General features: G+C 40.1%; 1 protein-coding gene across 2 annotated transcripts in view; it reads left to right on the top strand.

Annotated features, from left to right (window-relative positions):
- DIP2B (disco interacting protein 2 homolog B) overlaps positions 1-16456 on the top strand; it is a 217815-nt gene that overhangs the window by 96145 nt on the left and 105214 nt on the right. For both annotated transcript variants that reach the window (XR_013998293.1, XM_081130198.1), the window contains exon 2: positions 12518-12589. Coding sequence is in view for 1 of the 2 variants with exons in the window: in XM_081130198.1 (XP_080986324.1) it covers positions 12518-12589 (72 nt within the window). In the remaining variant the exon portion in view is untranslated. The remainder of the gene's footprint in view (positions 1-12517; positions 12590-16456) is intronic.

Raw genomic sequence — 16456 nt, 5'->3', positions numbered from 1 at the left:
TCATTATTTTTGGATGTCCCTTATGCTGGAAGATCCTATAAACTTAATGATGATGACTGTAAATTTTGGGACCATGTAGTCTGTCCTATACCTCTAAAGTAGTGCTTTGTAGGCAGGAACTTCTTAGTATATGTTGGCTGAATCAGTGTTTCAACCTTTTTTCTAGTAGCTCTTTCTACATAACATAAATTTGTCAATCTTTAAGTAAAATTTTAAAAAAGGCTCACTCTCTTTGACCCTATAAGCCTTCTGTCGATACTGCCCCATATCTTGTTTAGTTTATAACAAACATAATGAAAGAAAAAAAAAATCTGCCCAGGCTGGGTAGCTCAGTTGGTTAGTGTTGTTCCCATAGGCCAAGGTTGCTGGTTTGATACCTTGTCAGGGCACATATAAGAATCAACCAATGAATGCATAAATAAGTGGAACAATAAATCAATGTCTCTCTCTCTCTCCTTCCCCATCCCCCTTCCTCTCTGTCTCTAAAAATCAATAAATAAAAAATTTAAAAAGAAGCACCCGTTCTTAATTGGGCCAGTGGTGATCTAGCTGCAAGTCCAGCAGCTATGTTTCAGTCTTTATTTTACATTTGTGACCATGTACATTATTCACCTCCTTCTCTCTTCCCCTCTACCTCCTCTCTCATTCCCCCATTTGTTCCTGGTCTCCCACTGTGCCCTCCCTGTATTATCTCTCTTTCCTCTGCCCAACCTTTAAATGTCAGTTTTCTTCAGGATTCCTTTTCTATCCTTCTCTCCTCAGGCTGCATTCCTTCTGATGATATCATTCACACCTAAGCCTTCAGCTACGCCTCCTACACTGACGGTGAAAATCTGATTATCTGTCCTAGAGCTTATCTTATAGATTGCCTACTAGATCTCTTCCCTTGGTTTTGACTTGCCACACACAACAGTGCCAGGCAAGTGGCAGTCCTCGAACATGAACCAAAAGCAGCTGTAAGAGCTCATTTGACCCTCATTTTGACAAAATGAGGAAATTGAGGCTCAGAAAATTATAGTGGTTTGCCTGGGACCAGAGGGCTAGTTTGGAGCAAAATGGGGAGGAAAATATGTCTTCCAACACCTAGAATCCAAGGCTATAAATCTGTGCCAAACACACAAAAATAATCTGTTTTCTGTCTCATTGGAGAGGCCCTTTCCACTCTGACTTAACCGAGCTGCTTATTTTGTGATCCACGTACCGTAGCATGACAGTGTTCTTCTGCTGTGTTTTTCCCTGTGCATCTTTGGTTTCCAGAGCAGTATGAATCAGCTACCAACAAAAATCCTCACCTGTTTAAAAACTTTCACTTTATTTCTGCACTTATAAGAGGACATACTTAGATTATTTATTTATTTTGGTTGATTTTAGAAAGAGGAAGGGGGAGAGCGAGAGAGAAAGAGAGAGAAACATCGATTTGTTCCACCTGTTCATCCCATTCATGTGTTCACTGGTTGATTCTTGCATGTGCCCTGATGGGAAATCAAACCCACAACCTTGGCGCATCAGGCCATAGCTCCAACCAACTGAGCTACCCGGCCAGGGTCCATACTTAGATTTTTTTATCAGTTGTTAATTTTATTTATACCACTGATAAAGAATGCCGGGCACATTCACTGTTTAATTTAGATTTAATGATTGGTATAGATGTTATTACTTACTGCCTAATTTTTTTTTCAAACTATAAGAAAGTTTAATTAGAAAGTTACAGAGGTAGGAAAGGTCAAATGAGTGGGCGTGTAATCAGGAAACAAGTTACAGAAGCAAAAGAAGGGCCCTTGGAGCTTAGGAGAAAGAGAAAGGTAAAGGTAACATGCCTGGGGGTGTGGGGGGTGGGTGGGAAAGGCGCAGGCGTCAGGGAGAGTGCCCTTATTGCCTAATTTAAAAAAAAATTATTCTGATGGATATCAGAATAAAGGCAGATTAATTGGATCTATCTAGCTGTTCTTGTAGGAAACAGTTTTTTAATTTTCTGAGGAAAATTAAAGATGAAATTCAGGTAAAAGAAGAACCCATAGCCTGGCCAGCGTGACTCAGCAGTTGAGCATCGACCTATGTATGATCCAGGAGATCTCGATTTGATTCCTGGTCAGGGCACATGCCCAGGTTGCGGGCTTGGTCTCCATAGGGGGCGTGCAGGAGGCAGCCGATCGGTGACTCTCATCACTGATGTTTCTCTCTCTCTCCCTCTCCCTTCCTCTCTCTGAAATCAATAAAGATATATATTTTTTAAAAATTTATTTTTTTTAAAAAGAACTCATAAAGAAAAATTACCCCCCCCCCCTTTTTTTTTCTGGGAGTTTTTCCTTGGACATTTTCAGTTTTAGCTAAATTAAAATCACAACATCCATGGTTAGGTGCATGTAATCCTGTTTTGTGCATAATGGCACTGTTTTATATACATACATTTACATAAATTCACTTTAATTTCTGTTCATTTGTGGTTTATAGTTTTGTACCTCCTCTGTGATTTCAGTTTTCCTTCTTTTAGACTGTTAGCACCCAAAGGCACTAACACAACTAATGTTGGCTCTTGTTGCTGAGAGTCTAGCACCATAATGTGTCCTTGGAGGCACTTAATGCATTTTCTCCTTTTTTTTTTAATGAGAACCTACCAACTCAGAATTTTTTAAATAACCCTTTTAAGGATAAAGTTATTGTAAGGACTTAGGGTGGGGCTGGGGTGGTGTCAACTACAACTAGTTGAATGGTGCTATGTGCCAGGGACTTTTGCATTTATTCCCTCATTCAAGACTCATCATAAGTGTTCAAGGTAGGAGTTATTCCAGTTTTACCTATTATGAAACTAAGGCAGAGTTGTTCAGTAACTTGTCAAGGAGCCAGTAAGTGGCAGACTCAGGGTCCAAACCCAGGTCTGCCTGAGGCTAGAACCTGCGCTTTTTCCACTAAGAACCATCCCTGGGACTCCTGCTCTGTTTAAACACTCAGGTCATTTGTATAGCAAATTTCTTATTTGCAGACATAGTTTTTCTAATGGACAAGTGAACATACCTTTTGCATTAGATGGATTAATTTAGCCAGCTGCCTGGTGATGAAGTCAGACTTTAAGAGTTCAGTTTCTCAGTGTGTTTCAAGTTTTTTACTCTGTTGCTTTTTATCTGTTTGAACTTGCTTGATGCCGTAGGTGAAATACCACTTGTAAGAAGTCATCTATATATATTTGACCTAGAAAACAGAACTGTGCAGCCAAAACAATTCTATGATTTGAGTTTTGGGAGAAAGCAATCTGGGTTTATTCTGAAATCTTGACGTGGAAAATGTCTAGCGATTATTTTAAATGAAGTGAGAGGACATCTACTGAGAATGGAAATTTGAATGTCCTAAAGTTAATTTCCTTGAAACTCTTTTGTAAGATTATTAGCAAGGTTGAGTTAAAAGAAGAGAAACTATAATTTTTATAAGCTGCCAGTTGAAGACTTTTAGAACCACTGAATTTTTTCCAAAAGAAAAATTAGATAAAATAAAAATTCTCATTGTCTTTCAGCAGATTGAAGTATTTTAGCAGAGGTTTATTTCTGGATAAACTATAAAAATATTATATCTTTTTATTCTCTTTCAACATAAGATTTGTTCTACCTATGTGTAGAAAGAAACTATAGACAGTTTTAAAAATAATTCAGGGTTTTAATTCTTTGGAGTCTTCTTAGCCATTTTCAGTTAAGATATAGCAAGAAAAATAGTTAGGAAAAGACAAATGCCAAAAAGCCATTGTTTTATGTGACTATGAGCCATATAATATTATCACCTCTGGAAGGAGGATGTTTGGAGGATGGGTGGCTGGTACATTGGTACATGTAATTCATTGAATGGAATCATTGTTGTAAGGAGAACATGATAAAATTTAATAATTAAAAAATGTTCTTTGTCTGCTAGCCAACATATCCTGGGTATGATCCAAATCCTCTGCCTTTTTCAGTTTTGCTAAGATTGACCTCATTCACATTCACAGCTATATTTTTGGCTCTTTCTCTGTATGTGTCTACTTATATCCCTTATGTATGAAGTAATAACCCTAGCCCTATTCCCCATCTCTAACCATAGCAAACATGTAGCACCTTCCTGGTCTAAGATTTACATGTAGAGGACAGAATAGGTTTATTAGATATAGGTATAGATTTGAATGTGATGACTCTATAACTTTTTCTTAGTTTCATTTCTTTCCCTCCTAATTACTCCTTAACAAAAAAGAAATGCCGCATTCTTTGTTGGCTGAATATTTAGTAATAATGTAAAATAAGTTCTTGCTGACTTTTTAAACTGTCCTGTTGGTGGTGGTATTTTTAATGCCTTCTGGAAAGTCATGAAAAAAAGAAAAGAAAAAAGAAAGTCGTCTCTATTTTGGAGTGAGTCATAAAAATTGTTTATCTCATTGTGTTCATTTTATGAACAATAGGTTAGTTTTATACTTTTATTGCATCTGATTTGGGGCCACCTACAAATAAACAATGGACAAAGAGCAATAAGAGAGATGGCTGTAGACCCAGATTCTAGTGTAGCTGTGTATCCTTAAGACATTTACCTTTCACATCTATTTCTTCTGTATGGGTAATATCTTTTGTTTATTGAAGAAGTTTTTTTAGGTAAATCAAATGAATGGATATCAGAATATTTTGAAAATTAGAGTGATGGTTGTGTTATATAGAGACATTTAATGAAGAAGAAAGAGGGTGTAAATTGATGGCGTGTGAGATAAGTATCAGCCCTGAATTTCAAGTGTCTGAAGATTCCTTGTTGAGGCATAAATGGTGGAGTCCTCCCATTTGGCTGGGCCTGCTGGAGCAGTAGTAGGTCCAATGTCCTGTTCATTGGAGATTGAATTTACAACTTTTATATCCTTCTCTTGCTCCAAGCATGCCACTCTCTTCCACAGAAACTGTCTTTACCCTCTGTGTCTATTTCTCCTGACAGTCATCTGTCAAGACTCAACCTAAGAGCAACTACTGTGAAGTCATCTCAATCTTTCTGAGGCCAAATTTGGAGTGCCTCTTTGAAAATGAATGTAGGGCAGTGTTTAAGAAGAGGGACCCTGGAGCCAGGTCTGCCTGGGTTCAAGTCCTGATCACAGCACTTGCTAGGTATGACTAGTAAATAGCTAGTCATAGCTCAGTAGCCTCACCTATAAAATGGGAATGATGATAATATCACCTTGTAGGGCTGTTGTGAGCCCCTTGAAACAGAAACTGATACATAGTTAAGTCTTTGATGAATGTTCACTTACTTATTCTTATTGAGTATTATAATAATTTTTTATTACCATTATTTCTTTTGTATTCCTGCAGGACTTTGTATGTAATCTCTAGTGTAGCGCTTGTAGCTTTTATTGTAATTATTTGTTTAGACTGGAACGTCTTGAAAACATAGATACTGTTTTATTCATCTTGGCTTAACACTGCATTTCATTAATTTAGTACTAAAAACTTATTTCATGGGATCCCCAAAGTCCCCCCCCTCAAGCCATTGCCACCTCTGACTAAATAGGTGTGACTTTGAGGCAGGGCTGCAATGGCACGTACCTTTTTTATTTCAATTGGAGCAGAAAGAGTTTATGGCTGGAGCTGTAATCCTTGCTCTCTGCCTGTCAAGTTGTTATAGACATAGAACCTGGTGACCCTCCAAAATTTCCCAGACCCTGTGTTTATGTTGCACATAATTGTTCAGGGTGTTGTACAAGGTCATCTATGAAAATTATTTAGCATTGCCCTACTTCTCTCTGGCAGATAAGAATCCTAAAGAAACTACCAAACATGGCCATACCCATGCAGAGCCAGTCAGCAGCAGAGGAAAACCAGTAAACCACTAAGTGATTGCATCATTAGGAATTTATGTCATGTTTCTGATATTAGAATGAAATGCCAGTCCCAAACCAAAATGTCCCCCACTCTGCAAGTATAGCTTTTCTTTCCCTCACAGGCACAGATCACGATGCTTGCTTCTGGGCTCTGTCCCGCATCTGGTGTGCGTCTCTCCTGTGTCACTTGTGAAGTATTAGTAATGCTTGTTTGCCTTCCTCTCCTTTATTTGTGACACAGTTGCCGACCCCTATCCCCACCTGGCCAGTAGGGTAGGCCTCAGTAGGCTTTCAGTAAAGGTTTGTTGGTATTGGTACTTTCTGTAGTCCAGACTCCATACTAAGTCCTTTAAATCACAATAAAAACTTTGCAAGGTAGATATTATTGCTCCCCATTTTACAGACACAGAAACTGAGACTTATTAGGTCAAATAAAACTTGTCTAGAGTCACATAGCCACAAAGTTGTAAGGCTGTGTTCCAGAGGTTGTGTTGAGCTCAGGCTGAAGTTCTTCACAGCACCGTGCCGCTTCATCGAGTAAATAAATATACACTCCGTGGCTACCTGATTTGTAGGACTATTTCTCCTATTACCATTGATCTTTAAGAGGCTTGAGTTGGCTAGCAGGCTCCAACACACCTCCTCCCAGCCCCCTCTGTCAGTCTGCTTGAAGATGATTTGTGGACTACTTGTGCCAGGCTGCTTTCATTGTCCCAGGTGGCGAGAAGTCAGGAACATATTTCTTTTCTGTTCCACCCTGCATATGTATCTTTCTGTATGTCTGATATTGGCTATTCAAGATTGTGGTAGTGCCGAAGCAACTAGATGGTCTTAAATTGTCCCTTGGTTGTCTGGGTCAGTATCTTCTTACCAGGCCTGGCGCTTCCACACCTGCCAGGCGCTGCAGACCCCTGGAAGTGACTACTCTTCTAAGTGTACATGTGACTGAAGAAATGTGTTATCCTAGTGGGAGGGGAAGGCTAATCCTCCCTTTATTTGTTTAGTTCTCAACAAAACTTGAACAACAGGTTTAACTCCAGTCTATGCCATTTTAATGCAGATTTTATACTGGTATAGTTATGGCACTCCTTTTTGTCTTATATGCCAGATGGGGGGAAAAAATGTTCTGAGTAAGAATGTCTGTGGTTGATTTAGTGTCTGTGAGCTCCCAAGATTTTGTGCTCTCCCTTGAGGCTGCATCACTGAGACAGCATTCTTCCCCTCCCCTCTCTACCCTCCTCACTCCACACTACCCAGCACACTCCACACATGATTCTTTAGTGCAGCAATTGCCAAACCTGCCTGATTTTTAAGACTCATTAGAAGGCATTTGTTGGAAATACAGGTATCTGTGCCTTAATCCAGAATCAGAATCTCATGGGAGGGGCCTGGGAATTTATATTTTAAGAAGTGATTCTTAAAAATTGGGCAAGTTTAGAAAACATTCCTTTAGTGTTGAGAATGGTAAGAGTGCCTGCTATAGCTGGGCAAAGGCAGAAATGTGGAATAACAAATTTAGTTATGTGGGATAACTGAATTCCTTCTGTCTGGTCTTGTTCTCTGGCTAAAGGAACATCGATATCGGGTGGAGTTCCTTCAGCTTTTAGTGCCCAGTGATTTATGCTCTATTTCTCTCTTCAGGCAGGCCAAGTGTTGCTTTTCTGGCCACCTTGGAGGTCTAGCTGTCAAGTTTCAGTAAACTTTTGATTCACTGAATTTCTCTTCCTGAGCCTTTCAGCTCCTGCTAACATGAAGACCTCCTTTTCTCCCATTTCCAGTTTTCCACCCAAGTGCACATGCCTCTCGGATTTATTGTTCTCTCACTGCCTCCATTTTATTAATTCACCCAGCTTCTCATTCAACAAGTGTCTGTTGTGCCAGGCTGTGGGCAGGCTATGGAGATGAACAAGACACAATTCCTGCCCTCAAGTGCACAGTCTAGTAGGGACATAGATGTGTAAATAAATGATTAAAATACTGGTGCTATGCTAAGTGTATCGTAGAAGTGTGCAGAGTTGTAGGGGTACCAGGAAGAAGTGACTAACAAGTGGTGGCAGGCATCACTGAGGAGGTGACTTTTGAGCAGGTCTTGTGGTCCGAGAAAAGGAGGAGGGCATTTTTAAGTTAACATATGGCTCATCATCATAGTCCTCACATTCTCATTGCAGTTCATCTTCTCCTAGGTCTCCTTAATATCTTTGCTCGTTTATGGATTTAATGGAGCTAATTTAGCATGGCTAAATTAGACTCTCTTGATTGACTTTTTCAAAACCTGAAATGGTTGCTTTATGTCCAAGATATCAGGTCCAACAGTTTGTCCCACATCATTTATTGACAGTGAATGATTGAGACTCTAAGCACTGGAGAAAGCTTTTAAAAGCCTTTCACTTTATCAGATGAGTTCTGAGCCAGCAGAACTGGTCTTTGTGTCCTCTAGGGAGAGAGGGAGAGAGGAGACGTAGAAAAAGAGAGGGGAGGAGAGGGGGTGGAGGTAGGGGAGTTTATGAGTGGAGAATGGGACAGGAGAATGCTCCTTTGTTTCTTTTGCAATAAAAGACATGATTTCCTGTTTTTAAGAATGTTTCCTTGGTAGGCTCCCACATCTCATGTTAGTTGTGTATATCGTTAAAGCATTGTATCCACCACGGTTCTAGTATCAAGCCTTGGACAACGTATATAGTCTATAAATATTTGTTGGATGACTAATGGAAAAAATAAATGAATAATGGTTGGTATACCAACATATTTCAGTGAGGTTCTTGTTTTATTTCCTGCATTATTCTTGGAAATTCCTCCTAGAAAACCAGTAGGTCAATGCAATAACAGCCAATTTAAAATATCTTAATGAACAGACGGATGTAGCTTGCTAATTTGACAAGGTTTGGTTTTTATTTTTCTTTTAAATGTACTGTGGTCCTGGCCGGTGTGACTCGGTTGGGTGTCATCTCCTACACCGGAGAGTTGCCCGTTCTATTCTCTGGCAGGGCACATCCCCGGGTTTGGGGTTCGATCCCTCGTAGGGGGTGTGCAGGAAGCAGCCTGTGGATGTTTCACTCTCACATTGATGTTTCTCTCTCTCTCTCTAAAAATCAATACAGCCCAGCCACGCATGGCTCAGCGGTTGAGCTTTGACCTAGGATCCAGGAGATCAATGTTCAATTCCCGGTTGGGGCACATGCCCAGGTTGCAGGCTGCAGCCGGTCAATGACTCTTTCATCATGGATGTTTCTATCTCTCTCTCCCCGTCTCCCTTCCTCTCTCTGAAATCAATAAAGATATATTTAAATAATAATAATAAAAAAAATCAATACAAATATTTTAAGAAAAAGAAGTATGTATCTACATATTTAAAAAAAATACACTGTGCGTTTCTCTTATTTTACTAATGAAACAGAGATGAAGGGCCATTGTGATTAAATGTACAGCCTAACAAGTTGTTATGATTGCAACTTTAAAATATTTATTGTTTCTTGAAATAATGGATGTTTATTGTAGAAAAATCAGAAAATACGGGCAGCAAAAAAGAAAAAAAAAAGCTAAAACCAACCCATAATCTTGCAAGCCATAGCTAACCACTGTTAATACAGGGTGTCCCCCAAAAATGTATACACACTTTAACAGCTGATAGCTCAATTTTGAAAATGGAATATATTTTAATAAGCACTATCTTTATAATTATTCAAAGTATGTGTATACATTTTTTGGGACATCTGTATTTTGGTGGGAAAAAAATCAGATTTTTTTCCTATGCATCCATGTGTGTGTAAAAATTTTGTTATTCCGAAAATTGAATATACTGTATAAACTGTTTAGTATCTTGCCTTTTTTCCCGTTACATACTGTGACAATCCTATCTTGTAAACAAATATGTATCTACAGAACCATTCAGTCTCAAAAAATATTTTTGAGGTTACACAAATCATTCAGGCTTTTTAAAATTTATTCAAATAATATGTTTTTATTAATTTTTTAGAGAGAGAGGAAGGCAGAGGGAGAGAGAGATAGAAACATCAATCGTCTGCCTCCTGCATACCCCCGTACTAGAGGTTGTGCCTGCAACCTGGGCATGTGCCCTGACCAGGAATGGAACTGACAAAACCTCTTGGTGCATGGTATGATACAACCAACTGAGCCACACCAGCTGGGCCAGGCTTGTTTTTAAAATCAGCTTCTGTTATATAGAGCAAGTGAAAATTCCCCATAATCTCATCCCCCTAAGGATAAACATTAATTTAGTATATATATAGCCTTCTAGACTATTTTCTCTATATATGCAAACATATCTATTACTTTTTTTTTTTTTTACAAAATTAGATCCTATTATAACTACTGTTGTGCAACTTGCCTTTTACTCTTAATATATTTTAGACACCTTTCTGTGCCACGATATACTTGGAATACCTGCATATTATTATGTAGATTAGAGTTTCTCATTTTCAACACTATCAACATTTTGTACTGGATAATTCTTTGTTATGGGACTGTCCTGTGCATTGCAGGATGCTTAGTAGCATCCTTGGCCTCTATCCCTTAGATGCTGGTAACACCCCTTCCTCCAGTTGTGACAATAAACGTCTCCAGACCTTGAGAGCTGTCTCCAGGGAGTCAAAGTCACTCCTGCTGAAAGCCATGATATAGATGGTATATAATGTAAGCATCTAGAGTCCTTTCAGTTTTTTCTTTTGGAATTCTTAAATCAACATGCTACCTTTTAATTTTATTTTAATTAAAACATTTTTAAATTTATTGATTAGAGAGAGAGACAGACATACATCAGTTTGTTGTCCCACTTATTTATGCATTTATTGGTTGCTTCTTGTATGTGCCCTGACTGAAGACTGAACCTGCAACCTTGGTGTATCAGGATGATGCTTTAACCAACTGAGCTACTTGGCCAGGGGTAGCTTTCAATGTTTTCATTACAAAGAATGGATCAGGGAATATTCTTAGATTGATTTTTGTGTACCTTTGTGAAAGTTGTCGTTGAATAAATTCCTAGAAGTGTAGTTGCTGAATCAAAAGTTTGATAGAAATTGCCAAATTACTCCTAAAAGATTTTATCAGTTTATTTTTCAACTATATTCTGATGATCCCAAAGCTGTATCTCTTTCCTGAGTTCTAGATCCATCTATCCGACTGTTAATTGGATATCTCCTCTTATGTGTCTCATAGGCTTTTTGTTAAGCTCAACTCTCATTTACTTCAGTATAGCAAACGTGGAGCTTCTTGTTATTTCTCTGTCAAAGAATATTACCATCTGCCTGGTTGCTCAAGCCAGAAATGGCCTTCTCCACCCTACATCCAACCAGTTGTCAAATCCTATTCATTCTTCCTCCCTGATGTCTCTTGTAATCCATTCACTTTTCATCCCTTCCACCACTGTGTTCAACTTAAGCTACTATTAAGTTGCCCTGATCACTGTAGTAGCATTGGGGCAACTAGTCTGTCTGGCTTCTACCCTTCGTCCCACTCTCCTTGGAAGCGTGAGCTTGCCACACTCTGTGATCTTCAAGAGTTACTCCCCTGAGTAGCCCATCAGTGAGCACTGCCACCTGTCCACCATCTACTCCACCAGTCTAATGCTGAGGCCAACAGCAGCTAACGTTCATCACTCTTGAATTCAAATCTGTGTCCGTCAAAATATCCCTTCCCCCACAATTGATTATTTAATAAGTGTTGCCCTGGATGGGTAGCTCAGTTAAGGTAAAGAGTGTTGTCCCCATATGCCAAGGTTATGGGTTCCATCCCCCCGTCAGGGCACGTAAAAGAGTCAACCAGTGAATTCGTGGGTGACGAATTCTCTCTAAAGTTAACAAAAAAATAGGTGAATGGTGAATATTATCAATTTGAATATATAAATTAGTTTTTATACTAAATTTTGACTTTTAAATTCTGACTAAAACACCCTCTTCTTTGTAAGCCAGTGCTGTATTGTGCCCCCTGCCGTGTACTCACCCCTGTTTTGAATCGCCGCTGTCCCTCGCCTGCCCGCCCTGCATTTCCCCTCTGCGCGCCCCTTCGCTACCAGCTTATTTCTTGATACTTCAGCCACGTGGTTTCTCCTGTTAGTCAGTTTATTCTTATTGCATTTATTGTATATATACTTTTTGTGTGCTTCCTGTATACTTTTAAAAATTTAACCTTGTGAAATAGACATACATTTATATAAATAATACAGACCAGTGAACCAAGGGGAGAGAATGTGGGAGGGAGTTCAGGCCCCAGGTTCCCACACAGGCACTGAGGTGCAGAGGGCCTTTCAAATATTCCATCCCAGTGCCTGAACCATGACTTCTCCCCTTAACTAGACTTGGGATTTTATGGGGATCTGTATAGCAATATAACTGAATACCCCCCAAATCAGTTTGGTCAAACTAAAACTTTGGAGAGATAAAAATGCCAGCCTTGCAGCATTCCATTTTGGTGTATCTTAAATGCCACAGAGACAAGGGGGGCCTAGGAACTCAGGAACCTCTGACATGGCATGCAGCATATGGCTGTGCTGGATTGGTGTAAGGGGAAGCCCTACTATTTTCCACAAGAAGTCAGCTGCAAGCCTGTGGGAAATCACACATAGCAAAATCCCTGGCAAAGAACTATACATTTTCCCCCTGCTCTCTGTAACACTCTGTAATTAATTTTATTTTTCAGTGAATGAGCACAGTGTAAGAATAATGCATAACATATTTCTGTTTCTTGCTGTTTTAGGGGACATCACACAGAAGGGATATGAAAAGAAAAGGTCAAAACTCCTGTCTCCTTACATCCCACAGACACAAGGTAGGTAACGAGAAGTGGTTTAACCTCTTTTCAGTATTTTTACACCAAAAAATGCTGCTTTACAGGGAATCTGTCTTTTGTTGGGTCCTGTTTTTTCCTCCCTTCCTCACCAGGGGAGAGAAAAAACGGAAGGAAAGAAAGGAGGAAATGAATCTTAACTGAGCACCCATCTACTGTGTGCTAGGCACTTTTAAAATACCCAGGGTCATCAAGTCATTTGCACAGAGCTTGGGTGATAGTGTGTCTGTGCCTAGCTGACATGATCCAATGGCAGAAAGTTCCAGGTCCTGGCAAAACTGCATCTTATTTATGCCTGAGCACAGACTGTGATGCAGAAGAACAAGGGGAGCAAAAATAAGACGGAAGGACAGATTCAGTATTGCAAGGCAACGCAGGGACTGGAGAACCTGAGGATTTAGGGGTAAGAACCCTAAATGAACTTTTAAATTAACATACAGCCTGACATTTCTTCCCTAAAGAGACTGGCATTTTCTTTATTTTTATTTGTTTGTTTGTTTGTTTATTTATTTAAATCCTCACCCAAGGACATTTTTTCCATTGCTTTTCGGAGAGAGTGGAAGGGGAGGAAAGAGAGAAAGAGAGAGAAACATTGATGTGAGAGAGACACATTGATTGGTTGCCTCCCACTTGCGCACCAGCCAGGCCAGGGATTAAGCCTGCAGTCAAGGTACGTGCCCTTGGCTGGAATCAAACCCGGGACCCTTCAGTCTGTGGGCCAGTGCTCTAACCACTGAGCCAAACTTGCTAGGGCTATTCTTATTTTTTTTAAACCCAAGGACATGTCTTTTTTGTTTTGTTTTGTTTTATTGTTTTTATATTGATTTTTAGAGAGAGAGAGGAAGGGAGGGAGAGAGAAAAAAATATCAATGTGGAGTTGAAACATAGATCACCTCCCATGCATGCCCCAACCAGGGATCGAACCTGCAACCTAGATATGTGCCTTGACCAGTAATCGAACCCACAACCTTTTTGGAGTAAGGGGACGATGCTCCAACCAACTGAGCCACGCAGCCAGGGTCTGGCATGTTCTTTATACATCAGAAAGTTCTGAGTCACTTTTGTGCTTAATTCCAGAGGGCTTCCTTCAACATTTGCTTCCAGACAAGGCTGCCTGTCTCTAAGTCATCATATTTTTAGAGTTACTCAGATTTCAGGATTTCCTTTGAAAGCTTATTTCTGCTTTAATCACTTTTACTATGAGGAATTTTTTATTTATTTCTAATTTCCCTCTTGCAATCAAAGTCCATTTCCACAAGCCTGTTTTTTGTGGAGCTAATTGCTTTTAAAATACCCAGGGTCATCAAGCCATTTAATTTCTGGATTACATATACCTTGAGAACTCTGTATTCCCCACAGTTCTAATATCGAGCCTTGCGCAGGATGTATAGTCTGTAAATATTTGTTGAATGAATGATGGAGTAAGTAAATGAATAATGGTGGCACGCCAGTATATTTCACTGAGATCCTTGTTTTAGTTCCTGCATCATTCTTGGAAATTCCTCCCTACAAAAACTACTGCTCAGTGCAGTGACAGCCAGCTTAAAATATCTTACGAACAGATGGATATCAAATGAATTCAGAGAGAAGAGGTAGAAATTGGGGCAGTGACAGCCAATGAAAACCAGCTTTTGCTGAGGAAGGCATGCGGAGAAGGGGAGCACTCTGATTAGCTGATGAATTGTGGGTCTGGCCCATGCCTCAGTATGCCCCAAGATTTACTTTAGTCACTTTCTGCAAAAGCAGTCAGATCCTAAGAAAATAACTTAGTATGAAATGTAACTCTAAAGAGGACCACGATCTGTCTGTTATCTGTAGTCAGGCTACATAGAAACCAGTTATCAACTTACTATGAGAAAACACTGAGACGTGCTCAAGTCTGTGTGGTTGGTACATTCTTGCCCCATGAGAAGCCAGGTCACAAATAGGAAGTTGCTTAGTGAGTATAGATTTGACAAATCAGATGTTTAATTGCTGTAGGCCAGGAGAATGTGACATAGCCATCTGACAGTAGGGATGGTCTTGAATATAACTTCATGGGGGAAACAGAACCCATTTGATGGTATTCCTTCAGCTTCCTGCTGCCAAACTTCACACCTGCCACGTCTGTGCCCATCCTGTTTACCTTCTTCCTTCTGGTTAAAAAGGTAATCTGTCCCTCTTAGGATGGAATTATCCTAGGATAGTCATTCCACCTGTGCTTTAAAGTCCCATCCCCTTCTCCCTTATTCAGAAACCTTGTACTATCATCCAGCAACACCAGGGATAGGTCAGTGGGAATGGGCCACCCCCGGTGCAGGCAATAAGGGGTGTAGGATCTGTAGGAATTTATAAAGCAATAATAAAATCAACAAAAATTTGCCTGCTTTTTATTTTCACCATGTATTGCAGTTCTAAACACTGTCAGTAATAAAATGCTCCTCCTGCTGAGGCAGACAGGTGCACTGCCCCCTCAGTATGCCATCGCTGTCACTTCCCCGTCTCTTGTACAGTCACTCGATGCCTCTCAGCCAGAGTCTTCCCCTCAACAGTTCATCATGCTCGTTACTGTTCTATTTAAAAAAAAAAAAAAAAAAAAATCTGCCCTAGCCGGTTTGGCTCAGTGGTTAGAACACTGGCCTGCGGACTGGAGGGTCCCAGCTTCGATTCCAGCCAAGGGCACGTACCTCATTGCATGCTCAATCCCTGGCCTGGGTTGGGGTGCATGCGGGAGGCAAGTAATTGATGTGTTTCTCTCACATTGATATCTCTTCCCCACCCCCCATCCCCCCACCCCCCGCCTTCCACTCTCTCTGAAAAGCAATGGAAAAAATATCCTTGGTTGAGGATTTTTAAAAAATCCTCCCTTATCAACCTCTTCCATCTCCACCCTTTCTATCTCCCGTTGATGACACTGCTCAGAACTGTCGGTCCTTACTATCTCTATTTTCTCAGCTCCTGCTCACTTCTCAGCCCATTCCAGCCCCTTCAGGAGCTGTGGTAAGTGGTATCTCAGTAGCCTTTGCCACTCTGCCTCTCAAAACACTTGTTTTGAAACACTCTCCTCATTTTCTTACTACCCTCTTCCTGTTGTTCCTAGTCATCCTGGATGATTCATTCTGCTCTGTGCTCTGTTAAATGTTGGAGCTCTCAGGGCAAGGCCCCAAGACCTCTTGATGTCTCGCTCTGTATCAGTGGTTCTCAGATTTTAGCCTGCATCAGAATCACAAGGGGGCTTGTTAATATACAGATTGGGGGACCCCATTCTCAGGGTTTCTGATTCAGTAGGTCCAGGGTGGGCCTAAGAATTGGCATTTCTGTTAATTCCCAGGTGGTGCCCTAGGTGCCTGGTTCAGGGACCACATTTTGAGAACTAGTGCTCTGTCTGCCTAGGGTATTTCCATACCTGTGGCTTCATTTATCATTTAAATACAGGTAACTCCCATAGGTATCTTCAACCCAGATCTCTCCTGCGCTCCTGATCTTAGATCCAACTGCATATTTAACATCTCCATTTATATTTCTTAAAGGAACCTCTATTTCAACATATCCAAACATAGCCATTACATTATGACTTATACACACCACCCCTACCACTAGCACCATATATACATACATGTATACATACATACAAAACTAACAAACAACAAAATAACCAAAAAAACAACTAAAACGTCATCCAGCCTGCTCCAATGCTTCTCTTCTAGTTTCCTCCTTCTGAATAAATAGAGCTCACATCCATAAACCCAGTAAATTAGAGACTTAAAAGTCATCCTCAGCATCTCCTTCATTCCCCATCTCTTTTCTGTCACTAAGTTCTGTCAGTTTTCTACTTCTTCATAAGCCAGTTTTGGTAAATTTAATTTTTCT

The sequence above is a fragment of the Miniopterus schreibersii genome (genome assembly GCF_964146895.1).
Source record: "Miniopterus schreibersii genome assembly, chromosome: 2".
NCBI classification, from domain to species: Eukaryota; Metazoa; Chordata; class Mammalia; order Chiroptera; family Miniopteridae; genus Miniopterus; species Miniopterus schreibersii.
Note: the sequence above shows the minus strand (reverse complement) of the source record. Positions and strands in the feature narration are given on the sequence as shown.